This window comes from Mesoplodon bidens (genome assembly GCF_964165515.1).
Source record: "Mesoplodon bidens genome assembly, chromosome: X".
Lineage (NCBI taxonomy): Eukaryota > Metazoa > Chordata > Mammalia > Artiodactyla > Ziphiidae > Mesoplodon > Mesoplodon bidens.
In genome coordinates this window covers 58,405,124-58,422,210 of record NC_138163.1, presented here as the reverse complement: position 1 = coordinate 58,422,210, position 17,087 = coordinate 58,405,124, and the positions used below count along the sequence as shown (strand labels likewise).

General features: G+C 37.5%; 1 protein-coding gene across 1 annotated transcript in view; it reads left to right on the top strand.

Moving 5' to 3' along the window:
• DIAPH2 (diaphanous related formin 2) overlaps positions 1-17,087 on the top strand; it is an 897,118-nt gene that overhangs the window by 650,225 nt on the left and 229,806 nt on the right. Inside the window, exon 25 of the mRNA XM_081223297.1 lies at positions 9,927-10,090. Coding sequence (XP_081079423.1) covers positions 9,927-10,090 — 164 coding nt within the window. The remainder of the gene's footprint in view (positions 1-9,926; positions 10,091-17,087) is intronic.

Below are 17,087 nucleotides of genomic sequence, written 5' to 3'. Positions count from 1 at the left end.
CAAAATTGGTTCATCTCTCTGGAAACATAATTGCCTCCTATATGTTAAAAACTGGAGACTGGTTCAGAATTCCTATCGTTGGCTATGCTATCTTTGTTATGTCATTTAAATGTCCTATGCCTAAGTTTTGTAATCTGATTGTTAAAAGAATTTTGTAGTCTAAATCCTGAACCATTTTAAACTATTATGTTGAACCCAATTGCAGGTTAATATATATATTCTATATTGTTCTTATTAATGTTTCACATTTTAAAATATTCACCAGTGTGTTATTTATCACATAATGTGTGGTCTCTAAGTAAATTCCAGCTGCTTTAATATGCCTTAGTATTAGTTTTTAAAGATAAATTTCTTTAAAATAGTAATCATTTTTTACTAAAAATTATGTATTCAAATTAAATGAAAAAAATTAATATTTGGTTTTTAGCATTTAGAGACATCTTTTCTGACAGGTTATGGAAAGAGGAAATACTGTCTGTATTCTGTAATAGATTTTATATTTGTGACTTCCTTTTATTTAAATGGATAATTATGCCATGTTCCTAACTAAATCTTGTGTGAAGGTTAAGTGGATCTCAAGTTGATTTTTCCATGTTCTCAACAATCCAGCAGTAATGATATTTCGAATTTCAAGTTTTTTATTAAAATCATAACTAATGTACTGCCTATTAATATGAGAACTTGTAAGAACGGATTTGACTCAATTAGCTGTGAGGTACATAAACTCCTTCATCCCCAGTGCTCTGCTAATGCTTATTCCAGTTCTAATGGAACAAGTTTTCTGTATTAACAATTATTCTCCACATCAAAATTAAGTAAAATGACAAACAGTAGTGTTAGTAGTACTCTGCCTAGTATTTGATGCAGCAATGCTATTGTAGGGCAACGAAAAGTTTTCCCCGGTCCTCATAAGGTCCCTGGCTGCATCTGAAAATTAAGATTGACAAAGACAGATTAATGGGAGAAAAGCATACACATTTATTGAATATAAGTTTTATGTGGCATGGAAGCCTTCATTAGGAAATGAAGACCCAAAGAAATGGTTAAACCTGAGTGGTTTTATACTAGGTTTGATAAATAGTGGAAAGTCATAGAAATATATGAATGGGCAAATAGTATGAAGTGTAGTAAACGGGGGGGGGGGGCGGACTAAGAAAGGCCTGTTCATTCAGATACTTCTTGGTGCCCCTCCTCCATCTTGGAGATAAGGTTGTTCCTTTCTTTGGGGTATAGGGAAGCTACCTCTCACGTCGGCGTCTTCTGACCTGTTTCAGGGGAGAAGAACACTGATCTTCCTACTTCTTCCATTTTCTCAAATTCCTTCAGCTTAAAGTATTCAGTATGCCACCGTGCCATATTTTGGGGTAATGTGTTATGAACCCCATCAGCTATTGTGCCAGTTAGAGGGCAAGGGTTATAATACCTACCTTCAATCAACTTATAGACAGCTAATTTAGCTACTGAAGATAGTTTAAAACTATATATAATGTATATAAATATACACTATAAAAGTATAAAATAATATAAAAGTATTAAAAATATTTCCTATTTGAATATATGCCTATGGGTGAATTATAGCTATTTCAGGTTGAATTTCAAGTCCATACTATTATTATATTAGTAAGGAATATAATCTATAAATATGTATATAGTCACACGAAAACATAGATGATAAAAGCTTTAGACAATTCTGTGTAGTGTGTAAATACCAAAGTAATTGTGTGAAGACTGCTTCCCTATGTCAGATTTTCAAATGAGTTAATATAAAAATGCTTTGTGGGACTTACGATGTATGTTTTATAAATTGTTTCCAAATTCATGATTGATATCAAATGGTTTAAAATTAATAATACTTTTTGAAGGTTAACATTTTACCTCCTAGCTTTTCAAAATGCTGACCACATTTTAGCTTATAAACCCTGCAACAAACACTTCTCTTAGAGAGAAGATGATGTAATTTTACAATAGTTCACAGTTATCTTCAAAAATTTCTAAGCTGGAAAAATCAGAAATGCTTGTCTTTGTAGAAAAAGGAATCTGAAAGTCAACTAATAAAAGGAAAATTGCTCTCAATTGCTTTTTTCCCCTTACAACTGATAACTTTACATGCATTTGATATGCCCACTTTACCACTTTAAGCTTCTATTTCTTTTAGTATATAAATTACTATGAATTACCCCTATCTCTGAACTTCATCTTGGAAAGATCATTGTTTTTCCAGGGTTCTTCTCTCTCAATATTTCAAGGACTCCCATGGTTGCTTAAGCAGGTGGGAAGAGGTCAGTCTACATTTTGGTCCCAGAATAGTCTAATCATCTTCCACAAAATACCTTATTCTTTGATGCCAATACAGCCATTGTCACCATCTCCTGTGGCACCAAAGGCCAAGAAATCTGGGCATCCAGGAACAAATGGCCTTTTCCTGCTGCTCTCACCATTTTCTTCAATAGTTCTTCAGGGAAAGGCATCAGAAGAGCTTCTAGCATTAGTTACACAGTGTGCCCGTAACTGTCCTTCCTATTTCACCCTAAACATGGCCACTGGCTTCTCATTCCGTGCTCTCACAACCCAGCTAAGGGCAGGCTGCCTGGCCCAGAGAAGTCCATCACAAGAGTCTACAACATATTTTCTAAAGTCTCTCTTATAATGAAGCTTTAAATACTCCCAAATAGGAAGCAGCAGCTCAGTTCAAATCTCTACTTTCTCCCTCTTCTCTGTAGGCACAATCCCGTTATATGCACTTTACATTATAAATAGAACAGAATTCTATAGGTAGCTATAAGGATGCCTTGTATCTCTATGACAAGAAAGTGGCTTTTGGCCTCTAGGATGAAAACTACCCATGAGCCACAAAATACCCTTTCATAAAATACATTTTCTAATAAATTATTTCTTTACCAGGCATCCCAGAAGATAACTTTAAGACTTATTTCCTTTAAAATGTATTCTCAATTTCAGGTCTCTAATATGGGAGATAAATAAAATGCCCAATTTAAAATGTCATCTACTAAAGTGTCTACTAGGGCCACATCTAGGTCTAATTACACAAACAACTTAAACAGACCATCATTCTACTGATAAATATATTCTATTGCATATATAGTTTTAAAATAAAATCAATGATTGAAGTCTACCTTTAAAAATGAATTTAAAATGTCAAGATTGATGAAAATATGAGGGGATTGAAAATTTTTCTCAAGTATTCAGAAAATCACTATTAAAATATTCTCTATCAATAAGGTTTGTTGTGAAATTGGTTTATCTTAAGATGTATAAGAAGGGTTTTAGTTTCCCAAGTATCCAAGTCAAAGCCATGGCTCATCTTCCAATGTGATGTTATAATGAGACTTTTCTCTTTCACTAAATATTTCTTGAGAAACTATAGCATAGTTGTTAAGAATATGAGTTCTGGACCTATTCTCAGTTTGTTCCCATTACTGTGACTTACCAGCTGTCTGACCTTGGGTAAATTCTTACCTCAGAAAACAGTTGTGAGGATTAATTGCATTAATCCATGGGAAGCATTCACAATGACTCCCACAGTGTAAATTAAAACAAAAAAAATAAATAAAAGATTAGGTATAATGATCATTATTATTATTGTTGATTTTAGTTATTTTTTCACTGCTACTATTTCTGCTACGTGTTTTAGGGGCTGATGATGTTACTGAACTCAGGTTCGGCTGCTCACCACTCTAAAGTCAATGATCAAGAGGCAAGTGTCAGTAGAAAGGAAAGGTGCTTTAATCAGAAAAGCTGGCAATCTTGGGAAAAGATGGACTCATGTCCCATGACCAACTCCCAAGATTCTGCTCAGCCATGACAGTTTTTAAAGGGGAAAAGGAGGAAGAATCTCAGTGAATCATCAAGGCAGGAGGTTGGATTCTGCATCATTCTCCATTGTGTGCAGAGGGGCTGACTCTCTCTTCAGATGGTATCTTGCCTGTGTGATCTGCCTGCAGAATTGCTAAGGGGGCCGTTGGGGGTAGAGAGCTAGTCATTCTTTAACTACTTAATTCTTCATTCTTACTGCTTTTTATCTAGGAAAAGAACCAACAGGTTAGGCAAGGTGTGGTGTGCATTCAGGAGAGCATAAGTTAGGAGTTAGGTAAAATTACCTAGTGATCTCATTCTTATAATTAGGTTCTTTTAAGGTTAGAGGGGAACAGAAATGGGCAAACAGGAAAGGGGCAAAAGAGCTGCTTTCAGTGAGTCAGTGGTCAACAAGACAGGCAAGGTCTATTCTCCTGGGCTATATTTTTAAGTGAGGAAAGATAGGCAATGAACAGGTAAATAAATAAAAGAGATAATGTCAGATAGTGATAAGTTCTCAGAATGAAATAAAATAGGCCAGAGTAATAATGATGGGAGTGGACCTTTTAGACTGGATGGTTGGGGAAAAGCCTCTCTGGGGAGGTGGCAGTTGAGCTGAGGTTGAATGACCTGGTAAAAAAGAAACATTCTAGGCAGAAAGAAGAGCAAGTGCAAGGGCCCTGAATTGGGTATGAGAGCTTGCTAGGCACAAGGAAGAGAAAGAAGGTTAATGAGTCTCAGCATAGTGCTTAAGAGGGAGAATGGGGTGAGATTAGGTTGCAGTGGTGGGTAAAGGCCAGATCATGTAGAGCCTCATAAATACTGAGAAGAAAATTGGATTTTATTCCAAGTGTTGTGGGAAACTATCGGAGGGTTTGAAGGAGAGGATTTACATTTGAGATACCAATAGATGCCATGAACGACAACAAAAAAATAAGTAGAGATGACAAGCAGGCAGTTGATTATAAAAGTATCTCAGGGGAGAGACTGGAGCTACAAGTAATTTGGGAGTCATCAATATAGATGGTATTTAAAGTCATGTGAATTGCTCTGGTCAGTTAGACTATAGACGGAGGAGTCAGGACCAAGCCCTCAGGGTACTCTAACATTTTATAGAAGTTGCCAGAGAAGGAGAGGAGGTAAGAGGAGAAACATTTTAAGCATGAGGGTGTGTGTCATAGAAACTAAGAAGAGTGGCTAAATGTGTCAGATGTAGCTGAGACATCAAAAGGAGGACAGAGGGGTGAATGTTGGATTTGGCAGCGTGAAGGTCATTGTCATTATAAATAGTACACTTCTACCATGTGAAAAGAATGTTAGACTAGTATCATGCAGGGGTCTATCATGATGTCTACTATAGGGGAGGAAAAATAATTGTTTCTCTACCCTACTGAGTAATTGGCTGAGGACCACCCCCCACCACCACTTCCCCATAATACAAGACAGAATAACAAGAGAAAACCAGAGAGAAGTTAATAAACTTGAATACCTCATGTGTACCTGGGAGATACTCAGAAAAAAATGAGTAACTCCCCAAAGTAGCCTAAGTCACCAGCTTAAATACCATCTTCAGCTAAAGACAAATGAAAGATGTGAGGACACCCATAATGGGGGAGAGGGTTACAGGGAAAAGCACCATACACAAGGATAAGGTTTGTTCTGCAGGATTAAATCTGCAACTTCACCAGTGATGCACCTGATACCCTTGATTCTCTGGTGTTGTCCTTCTCTTCCTGGTACAGAGAGGAAGACACCCTTACAAATGGAGATTTCCTTTATAAATGGAAATTTCCCTTTCAAATGGGTAACTTTTACTCTTTTCAGAGCTTTTCCTATGTCTGCTGTTTTTCAATCAGCTCAAAATAATCTATGCCAAAGAGGCATATTTTGGTGTGGCACATCTGCTCACCTTCACTACATTCTAACCTTAGATGGATGAGTGCCTTTGTTTTTTTTGGGAGGGGGAAGAATGTAATTTATTATGTTTACAGTTTTATTGATAAAATGAGTGCCTTTTATCTAGTTTCCACAGCTCTAAAAATGGAATAGTGGTATTTGCCTTTTTGGCAAGGTTGTTATGAAGGATATGGAACATAGTGGAAGGAAAAGTATATCGAAAATGGTAAAGTCCTGTACAAATGCAAATTAATAAGTAGAATTATTTGTAATATTAGATTACAAACTGCTTCAGGGTCTGGATTAGGCTTTAATGATCATTGTATCAAGCACAATGCTTAGCATAATACTAACCAGTATCTTGTGTTTAGTGGTTGCTCAAAAAAAGAAAATAAAAAATGTCTTAAATGAAATAAAGAGGTGGAAAGGAATGATGGTGTCCAGTTCTTTTTCACCTGCAGAATCCCAAGTAGGATTTGGTGACAGGGTTGCTCTTGTGAAAGATTTCAGTGCTGAGTCATGCCCTGCATCCCTTTTACAAAGTAATCACTGTGAAGAGAAGTAAAGGACTTGGAGACTGGGCTGCTTTCCATTTGTTATTTCTAAGCGAAACCATTCCCAGAGGTTTTCAGATTTTCTCACTTTGGTGTACAGACAGAATTTCCGAAATCAGTTTTTCTTCTAGGAGAGCAAATTTATGAAATTGTGTATCACCACATGGGCATATTTTAGCTGGTGAAAAATTGTGTTATGATAAATGGTAAATGTCCAGTTTTTTTGCCTTTTTTTTTATCTTTGGCTTTTTCTGTGTGTTGTGCAGGTGTTGAGCCTTCCGAAATATACAGTTTAGTACCTTGCTGCAAATAGAATATAAGTAAGTGACCTTTGCAAAGCGTGTATTCTTAGCAAGTCTGGCATGAGTCTGTTTTATTTAGGCAAGAGAGACTAGAAAACAAAAATCTAACTTTCATTCTGTGCTGAGAAATAAAGAAAATTGTCTTATTTCTGCAGCGCTCAAACAGGATGTTCAACACTCTCTTAAAAATCAAACAAATAGGGACTTCCTTGGTGGCAGGTGGTTAAGAATCCGCCTTCCAATACAGGGGACACGGGTTCGAGCCCTGGTCCAGGAAGATCCCATGTGCCACAGAGCAACTAAGCCCACGTGCCACAACTACTGAACCTGCACTCTAGAGCCTGCGAGCCTCACCTACTGAAGCCCATGCGCCTAGAGCCCGTGCTCCACAACAAGAGAAGCCACCACAATGAGAATCCCGCGCACTGCAACGAAAAGTAGCCCCACTAGCCGCAACTAGAGAAAGCCCACGTGTAGCAACAAAGACCCAATGCAGCCAAAAATTAATTAATTAATTAATTAATTTTAAAAAATCAAACAAATATATGTTGATATTCTCAGAGGTAAAATCAGAATATGTAGGTAGCATTACATACAACCCTTTTGTTTGTAAAAAGCAAGTAGAATAAGTCAGAAATGCATTAATTCTTTCTGGTCTATTGACAGCAAAATGGACTTGAGGGTTGAAAGATTTAATGTCACTCCTTAGCAAGGAAGAGGTTGTTGTGTGGCTAGTATGAATGCTAATACTTAAGTAGCATAAGAAGGAGCCTGGTAAGGGGAGCATCTCACTTTTAAAATCCTGCTGTATCCTGTAAGTGTCAGCTGTAAAGTAATTTTCCAGAAATGGTCTGATTTCCCCACTGACTTCCATTGTGAAACTAGAGCTGTGTTCCCATGGAAAATAAATTTGGCCCCAGGTTATGATAAAACACACTGAAGAGTTCAGAAAATTTTATAAAATCCAGCATTTCAAGACACAGTTATCAGTACCTGTTAAAATAATACTATCACAAAATGTGAACACACTGTAGTAGATCTTAAAATAGCACACCCCAAACTGTGCTATTATTCTTTTTTTTTAACAAGTCCAAGTCTAGTACCTTTACATTTAAAGACATTTTACTTCTGTGATCATTATTGATTTTTAATAGACTTAATTGTAAAAGGTAGATTTGTTTTCCTTTATATTCTTCATGGTTAGTCTACTTACTTTTTTCTGAAGCATTCTTTTTTTTGTGGTACGCAGGCCTCTCACTGTTCTGGCCTCTCCCGTTGCGGAGCACAGGCTCCGGACGCGCAGACTCAGCGACCATGACTCACGGGCCCAGCCGCTCCGCGGCATGTGGGATCTTCCCGGACCGGGGCACGAACCCATATTCCCTGCATCGGCAGGCGAACTCTCAACCACTGCGCCACCAGGGAAGCCCTTTTTCTGAAGCATTCTTATCAATTAACATTCAAAAGCTTTCAGCCATAGAAGAAAGACCAGAAAGAAATGTCCCAAAAAGTTCACAACACTGAGTTGCTGGAAATTTTAGTTTACTTACGTTTTTATATTTCTAAGTCACCTAAAGAGATAATTTTCTATATCTGTATCTTCTATAATCAGGAATAAAGTCGATAATTTATTTCTATAAATTTACACATAATGAGATACATTTAGTCAGACACATTTACATACCTGGTTCATTTTATGTTTGGTAGTAGTGGTAGTTGTTATCACTTTTTTGATAAAAATTTTAAAACAGTGATGTAATTAATTTTGGGATAAATACTTTTCTGGAGTATACTGCTGAAAGTGTAGTCCTGGTGTTACCGAACCAAACTTGGGTCCTCTGGCCATTCACAGTAAAGCCAATCTACTGGCACCAGGTTGTGGTGAAGGAAAGTGCAGCATTTATTATAGGTGCCAGACAAGGAGAGTGCATGAGGGTGGCTTGTGCTCAAAAGCTCCAAACTCCCAGAGGGTTTCAGGGAAGCATTATTAAAGACCAGGTGAGGGAGGGGGGTTGCAGGGTATGTGATCAACTTGTGCACATTTCTCTGATTAGTTGGTGGTGAGGTAACAGGGTGGTGTCACAGGGGTGAACACTGTCAATCCTCAGGCTCCAGTAGGCCTGCAGGGCTATGTGCTCAAGGTCACCAAGTGGTTAACCTCTTCCATTTGGTGGGGGTTTTAGCATCTGTAAAACAACTGAGGAAATGTGCATCAGATACTGTTATCTAAGCACTTAGAAAGGAGTTAAAGGAGAGGATATGGAGGAGGGGTCTGTCATGGGAAGGCCTCATTGGGTCCTGCTGTGTTACACCGGACTGGCAGCCGCAGTATCATCTGGGAACTTGTTAGAAATTATAATCCTCAGGCCCCTGGGCTCAGGCTCAGCAAACAGCATTCGGGTTTGAACAAGCCCTTTGGGCGATTAAGGTTCTAGAGCTACAGCAGAATCTCTCTCCCCCTCTCTCTCCCCTCTCCATCCTTCCCTCTCCAAAGCTCTTCCTCTTGTCCCTTCTTTTTCTCTCTCCCTCTTTTTCCCCTCCTCATATGGGATATATGTGTATAGGTATATATACACACATATAGATACATAACCTATATATAGAATTCACTGTAACCTCTCCATCTATATAGAATATGTATTTTAAAAAAAAGAAAATATATACTTTTTTCCCTAAGTTTTTCATTGCTGTTTGTTTCTACCCTATCTCCCTCCTAAAAAGATATGAGGCAGTTTTCTGGTGTTTATACTTCTGTGTTTTCATTTAGCAAACATGTTTTAGCAAATATGTTCTTCATGGTTATACATTAAATAGTTCTGCCTCATTTATAGATTTTCAAAGCTCACTGACCAATATAATGACTCCAGCAAGTTGTTATGGGCTGAATTGTACCCCCCCCCAATTCATGTGTTGAAGCCCTAACCCTCAAAACTTCCAAAATGTGACTGTATTTGGAGATAGAACATTTACAGAGGTAAGTAAGTTAAAATGAGGTCCTTAGGGTGGGCCCTAATCCAATATAACCAGTGTCTTCTTAGGAAGCGGAGATTAGGACACAGACAACATGTACAGAGGGACCACCAGGTAAGGATACAGGGAGAAGGCAGCCATCTTCAAGCCAAGGAAAGAGGCCACAGAAGAAAGCAAATTTGCTGACACCTTGATATTGTACTGCTAGCCTGCAAAATTGTGAGAAAATAAATTTCCGTTATTTAAGTTACCTCATCTGTGGTATTTTGTCATGGCAACCCGAGCAAAGTAATGCAGAAGTGTTTACAGAAATAATGTTATAATTCAGTCCTAACACCTAGTGATTGCCTTTGAGGTACTATTGGATCAGTTTCCTTAACAGAAAGCTACAGCTTTACAAAGGGTGCCAGAGAACAGTATGAAAAACTACTCACCATGCACAACAACATGATAAAGCTCTATGAGAATCTTGGAGAATACTTTATTTTTGACGCTAAGAGAGTGAGCATAGAAGAATTTTTCGGTGATCTCAGCAACTTCCAAACTTTGTTCCTGGTAAGTAATACGCCTTAAAGCCTTGCAAGGCCTGTTGCTTTTGTTTTTATATAATTTCTTCCATAGGCATTTTATTTTACGTACCTACTGACCATATTGATTTCATGTTATAGCCCTTTAACAGGAATTGACAGATATTTTATACCTGTGACAAGGATTAAAAATTGTTGGCTGGCTTAATGTATAATGGGAACCTAAATGAATTATCTTCAACTTTAGGTACACATGGGAATTTTACTGCTGAAATTTTATAGAAAATGAATGAATTGGTACTCAAATGACCCTGATTTTTTATACAGCATATTATAATTTGACCTAGCTTAAAAATTAACATCTAAAATCATCTTTTACTCAATACATTAAAATGCTGTGACTGATGAATAAGTTTCTTTCATAGTCTAGATGAGAAACTGATTCTAAATTGGACTCTGTATCAATAAATGACCTGAAATACCTAAAGTTTCTTTCAGAATGTGAGCTCTTCTTTTTCAAACTGTAACTTGGGGATAATGGTAAACGTTAGCATTAATCGGAGGTCAATCATCAGGGTGCCTGTTATGATGCTAGAGGGAAGCAAAAGCTTTGTTGTATAAATGCTGTGGGAATATTTCTCTGCATCCAGTGAAGACATAGAAGAGCACAGTCTCCGATTATGATAGTAACAGAAAGATATGCACAATAGTTGATATCAAACAGGTAAAAGTCCCTTTATGTTAAAGAAGGAATTCTAGCAATTATCCCCAGTAGGAAGATCAATCAACAAACTAATTCATTGTAGTTAGAGGTATGTTTCTATCCCCAAAGCAATCCTTCGCTAAATAAGACTCTCTCTCTTAATTGATGGTGTTGCTCCATGAAATCATTTGATTTTGGTGTGATTTGCACAGTCTATGAAATACAAATATACTTGTGGAAAGCACTTGCTTTCATCTACTGATTTAGGACAGACAACCGAGAGTACACCCCGGCTTTGATAATAGAAGCTAAACCAGAAACTTTCATAAATATGATCATTTGTCTTATTTTTTGCTGAGAATATTAGCTGATTTTTGTTTTAGGTCTTTGCCTCTTAATAGACACACATATTTAACTTTTTAGCTGGTCAATAAGTAGCAAAATATATTCTACGGGCAATGAGTGGCTTTTTCAAAACTTAGACATTAGGAACACACCCAGGTTATACTTACTTGGATAATTTTCAAAAAGAAAAAACAAATGTATGTTGAAAAGGGACGGGGACTAGAAAATACACTTCAGTTGACACAGAAAAGATAAATCCAATAATTCTCTTTTTTGGTAGCATCAATGTCTATGGGTTAATAGAGATAAATAAATATAATTAATATTGTCAATCTCTATGAAAAAGGACCTTGTTTTTAACATAAATAGGATCCTAAAACACTGTCTGTCATATTATGTGCCCCCTACCTCCCCAATATGTGGACATAGAGTAGAATTTGCTGTACTTCTCTCACATTGTAGCATTTGTTTAATTATAATTCCTGTGTGACAGCCTATGTTTAGTCCTATTAGCCAGATGCTTAGAAGCCTTGCCAAGAACTATACTTGTATTATTTCTCAGTCCTAGCTTAGTTTTAAAAAGGTAAGGATATTATTGTTAAGAAGAACTGATTCTATGTCCTGGGGCTCTCACAAACAAGCTATGTGATTAGGTAAGTCATTTATCTTTCTAGCTAATTAGCTAGTTAGTTAGTTAGGAAATGGTGGGATTACACTGCTGATCTCAAAGAACTTCTTTCTCTTTAGAGTCTATGAGTCATGGTGGGAATTTCAGAGAGTCATTTGTATTCCATACATAAACAGGATATATCTTTTTGTCTACTGGCTTCACTGTGGGTGTATCTTGAGTACAGGGAAATTATTTGTCACAAATCATTCTCATTGTAAATAAGTTGACATTCTGAAGCCCGGTTGTGTGTGCATTTAAGTTAACTTCTTGCGAACCTGCTAAGAGTTTGGGAGCTTTCAAAACAGGTGACCAGCTCCTACACTGTGTCTTGGCCAGCCATTGCCACCTGTCCTACAGAATACTACTGCTACCACTTCTATTTACCAATCCTTTTAGACTCGCTGTCATGAGAAGTAGTGTGCAACTTTTTAGCTGTTTTGAACTTGAGTTGGTCACATAACCTCTCTGGGCATCAGTTTCCTCATTTTTAAAATATGAGTGATAATTCCTGCCATGGCTTCCTCACCACAATGTGAAAACACTTCATAACCTATGCTGTGCAGATGGAGAGTGTTATTAGCCATTCTCTCCCTGTCCATTCAATTATTACTTATTGAGAACCAACTTGATTTTGGTAATGCTTTAGTCCAGAGACAAAAGGAAGAGAATGGTTTCTATCCGTGAGTGGAGGGCGACGGACAAATGCAATATAGTTTGATAAGTGCTGCCATAGAAATATGTCAGGGTGCTATAGTAATATAAAAGAGGGGCTGCCTAACCCTGCCTGAGCTGGCCAGAGAAGCCTTCATAGGGAAAGTGACATTTAGACAGTCTGGAAAAATCCATAGGACTTTGACAAGCTGATTTTGACAAGTAGGTTTAAGGGTTTTACACCTGACCTATAAGCCGAAGACACCTAAATCAACATCACCAACTTCAGTCAATCATCTATGCTCACCATGTCCCTGTTTCATAGTGAGCTTAAAGTGATTTCACTCTCCCGGGGCGGGAAGAGCCTTGAAAGAGAGACAAAAGTTGTCATCACCACAAGTTCCCATTTTCTTAGTGCTTTGTGTGTTTGGCCTCAGGGTTCTTGGCGCTTAAAAGCATATTGGACTATAGATGGAAGCAATAAAATATCAGTAGTGCTGAGAAGAAAATAAGAGTTCTGATTCATGTGCTACATAAAATTACTTCCAAATGAGCTCAGAGTTTCATCTTGGGAGATCTATTTGGCATGTGTAGCATAAACAAAATACAGATACGAAAAAAATCTTCCTAAAAGAGATAACCTCTAAAAGGTGGGGCATATGGAAATAAACAAAAAGGGTTGACATTATGGATTAAGACCTTTTTCAAAATAATCACATTCAAATGAATGAAAGCAAAATTGGGCAATCTCTATGAGATGCTGCTCTATAAATTATTCATATCATTCATATTACATATTACTCAACTAATAAGGATATTGAAGATGTTCAGTTGAATGTCCTATATATTGTCATGAAGATATATGTAATTGGAAACGTTTCTAAATTCAGGATTAAGACTCTCTTTCTAGTTAGCTTCTCTGAGAGCAAGAGAGTTTTAAAAACTGCTTATAATATAGGCAAGGTTAATTAATAATCCCTAAATTTAAGTTGAATATTTTGTAGAAGAAACATTCCAGATTTACATAATATCAAAGCATCTCTTTTGCTTATTCTCCTTTATGCTTCAGTCATTCGACTAGTTCAAATAGTTGACTGCACAGTCTTTTTTCTTTCGAGATATTTGGAATAGAATGTTCAAAATCAGTGAACCTTGTGTGTTTCACCACCATGCAGCATCTTGCTTAGGCATAAAAATTAATTTCAGCTGTTGGGAAAGTGTTTGAGGCAAGTATTATACTTCAATAACTTTCATAGCTCCAAATAAATTATAGAAAATATTTCTTTTCTCTTTTAAATCTGTCAGTTTTCCGCTGCTTCTGTGTGTTTTTGTTTTGTTTTTTAAAGAACAATCTGTTACCCAGGCACTCAATAAATATTTGTTGTGTGAACGTCCTCATTCTATATCTTATATACTAGAAATAGAGGAACAAGGCTTTATAGGATTACTAGATCCATTGGCCTAACTTAAGAAGAAAATGTTACCATTACTCTTAATCAGGCTAGCAGATTTCCCCTCAACAAAATAAGTGTTTGCTACTGTTCATTTGATAACTAAACTTTAAGAATATTTTTAAAAATCAAGACTTTATAACGATTTTTCAACAGCTCTTAGATGAGCGTTAAAATGGCTGTGTTAGGAGGCTAAGTGATATCTATAAATCATGGAGTTTTATGCCATTGTTCAGTCTTGTTGCTTCTACCTCCTAAATATTTTTGGACTTCACTCATTTCTCTCCAAGCCCACTGACGCTACATTAGTTCTGGGCCCCTGCCATCTCTCAGCTGGACTATTAATTACAATGATGTCCTGACTGGTCTCTCTGCCTACTTCTCCTACCATTTCTAACTTCTAATCCATTCCCCACATTATAGTCAGAGTGAAACTTAGAAAACCAAACAAACAAGATAATGTTACTTTCCTGACTTATGATTCTTTAATGACTTGTGTCTTCAGGATAAAACCTAAACTGTTGAAAATTAATGTGGTTTACAAAATCAAAAGAACTAAGATTACTTAAAGCCCAGACCATCCTAAGGTTGGCTGAATAAGCCATAATCACTTGAACTCTCCTTCCAGACTGGGAAAAGTCAAGTATTGACAGTGGAGGCAGCGGAACAAAACAGCAGGAAGTGCCTAAGAGAACCTGAGCCTCTTACAACAGAGAGCACAGTATCGAAGGCTTAGTAAATGAAGTCTCGGAGGCAAATGTGTGATTGTCATCTTGTGTTAATTGCTCCCTAGCTAGTGCAGCATCGAGAGTTATGACAACCAAGGTCACTCTTATCCTAATTCTCAGTTAGGGATGTTCTCCCTTCTGTCTTAAGTAATTGTTCTTTTAAAATCTAACCTTATCCGAAAGCTCCTTGTAGCCATTTTGGCTTATGGAGATACTTAATTTTGAGAAGCTCTCATTTTCCTCAAGCCATCTTCCTCTTCACAAGGACTCAATCATGTCTAAATCTAAGCTATAATTGGAAAGCAAGGTGAGCATCTGCATCTGCACTCAAAGGCTAAATTGATAATATATAGAACATTTTATTCATTCATTAAAGGCAATTTGCCTTTAAAGAAATGAGGATGAATTTTTGCATTAAAAGACTGTGTATATAATTCCTGATCCAAGAACACTAAGTTATTTTGAAACATTTTTAAGGCTTCAATTCACAAAGCACTTGACATTTAAAGGAAACTTTAGTACAGTATTGTAAAAATGGTGGACTTATGTTAGAAACCAAATATGTTCTTGAGCAAAGAAGTCTTAATCAGTAATATAAGCTCTATTATCTAGAATTCCGTCATCCAAAATCTCTATTAGATGGCTCAAAAGTTGATGCCTATTTGCTTTGCCAATAAAATGGTAATTAATATTATGAAGATGCCCTTGAGAAACAGCAAAGACCCTGATGTGCCTCTTGAAATAATATAGTTTTATTTGTAAGCTAACTGTCTCATCACCTGTGAATTCAGATGTTTACACTAGTAACAATAATCCAGATATCCCAGATTATCTCTTCTCTACCCCCACTGGCAGGACTCAAACTCTCTGCAAAGTCTCCACTCCCACAAGTACATCTGGAGTCATCTCATATGGGCTCAAACATGTGTCATCTATAGTCACCGCTTGACATTTGCCCACACATATTTGAGTGCCTCCTATTCTAGGGTGATGAGAATATAACATTAAACAAAATAGACAAAGTCCTGCCCTTCCTGTCCTCCTGCAGCTCCCGCTCCCCTCTGCTGAATGCCTTTTGCTGGCAAAGCTGCTTGAGTTGCCCTCAATGATAATGGCCACATCCAGGCCAAGGTTGCAGTCTCCTGCTGCTCCAATTTTGCCATCAATCCTTGCAGTACTTGAGTGTGGGGTTATGCTCAGTGCAGACGTAGCCACGCTTCCCGAGACCCTTCTTAAAAAGTTTATTTCTCATCTCTTCTGATCCCTTTCTCCTTGTAGGCTTAAAAGGTTTTTTTTTTTGAAGTCCTAGAGACCTAAAGGGGATCCTCAAACCATAATCCCCTCCATTGCCCTTCTTCCTCCCTTTTGTTCAGGCACCTAGGCAGGTATCTTCCTTTTCCTAGAAGCCAGGGATAAATGAAGTACCAGCATAAATCCTTTCATGCAGATAGAGCCCTAAGGGCCCACCAGCTCCCCCTATTTAATCACACACACCCAGATAATTCCCTTTGAGCTCAGATGGGACCACCCTGGCTACATAGCCTTAGGTTTATTCTGAGCTATTGCAACTCTTTGAAAATAGGCAATCCATGTAAAATACATGGTAACTCTATTAAGCAGAATATTTGACCAGAATACTTCATTCCCCAGCTGTGCCGGAGAGCAGACTTTACTGTATTATACAGACATCATTGAATTCTTCTTTAGAAAATGATGTCACCTATCAACTGTTGTATTCTGTTTGACTGTTTACTTTGGGCCAGAAGTAGATGCCCTATTCTTCTGATATGATTGTTCCTTGTATAAAAAAGCTAAATATTATATCATAAGGAACTAAAGGAATATGTAATAATGGCATCCATGATTTAAAGAAAACCCACATTCCCCAACATGAGAAAAATGCCTACTGGTATAAATGGTTTTTAAATGGGTACACATTTTAGATTAATATTATAACAATTTAGGATATCATAAATGTTTCTAAAGATATCTCTCAAAGTTGTCAGAATTGTTTATGGCAAGCTGGATATTGCCCTTTAGAAATCTAAGACAACATAATACCTCACACTGAAAATATTAACAAAATCAGTTCAATGCCTACTTTTCTCATTAAAGTCTAGTAATAACTAGAACCAGGAAACAAAATGCAACATCTTGGGCTTCCCTAGTGGCGCAGTAGTTGAGAGTCCACCTGCCGATGCAGCAGACGAGGGTTCGTGCCCCGGTCCGGGAGGATCCCGCATGCCGTGGAGTGGCTGGACCCGTGGGCCATGGCCGCTGGGCCTGCGCGTCCGGAGCCTGTGCTCCACAATGGGAGAGGCCACAGCAGTGAGAGGCCCGTGTACCACACACACACACACACACACACACACACACACACAAATGCAATATCTTTAGTTCTAGCAATAACACCTCACATAGAATTTTTCAAGGAAGTGTTCCCCATAAATAAGTTATTATTGAATTATGTCCAAACA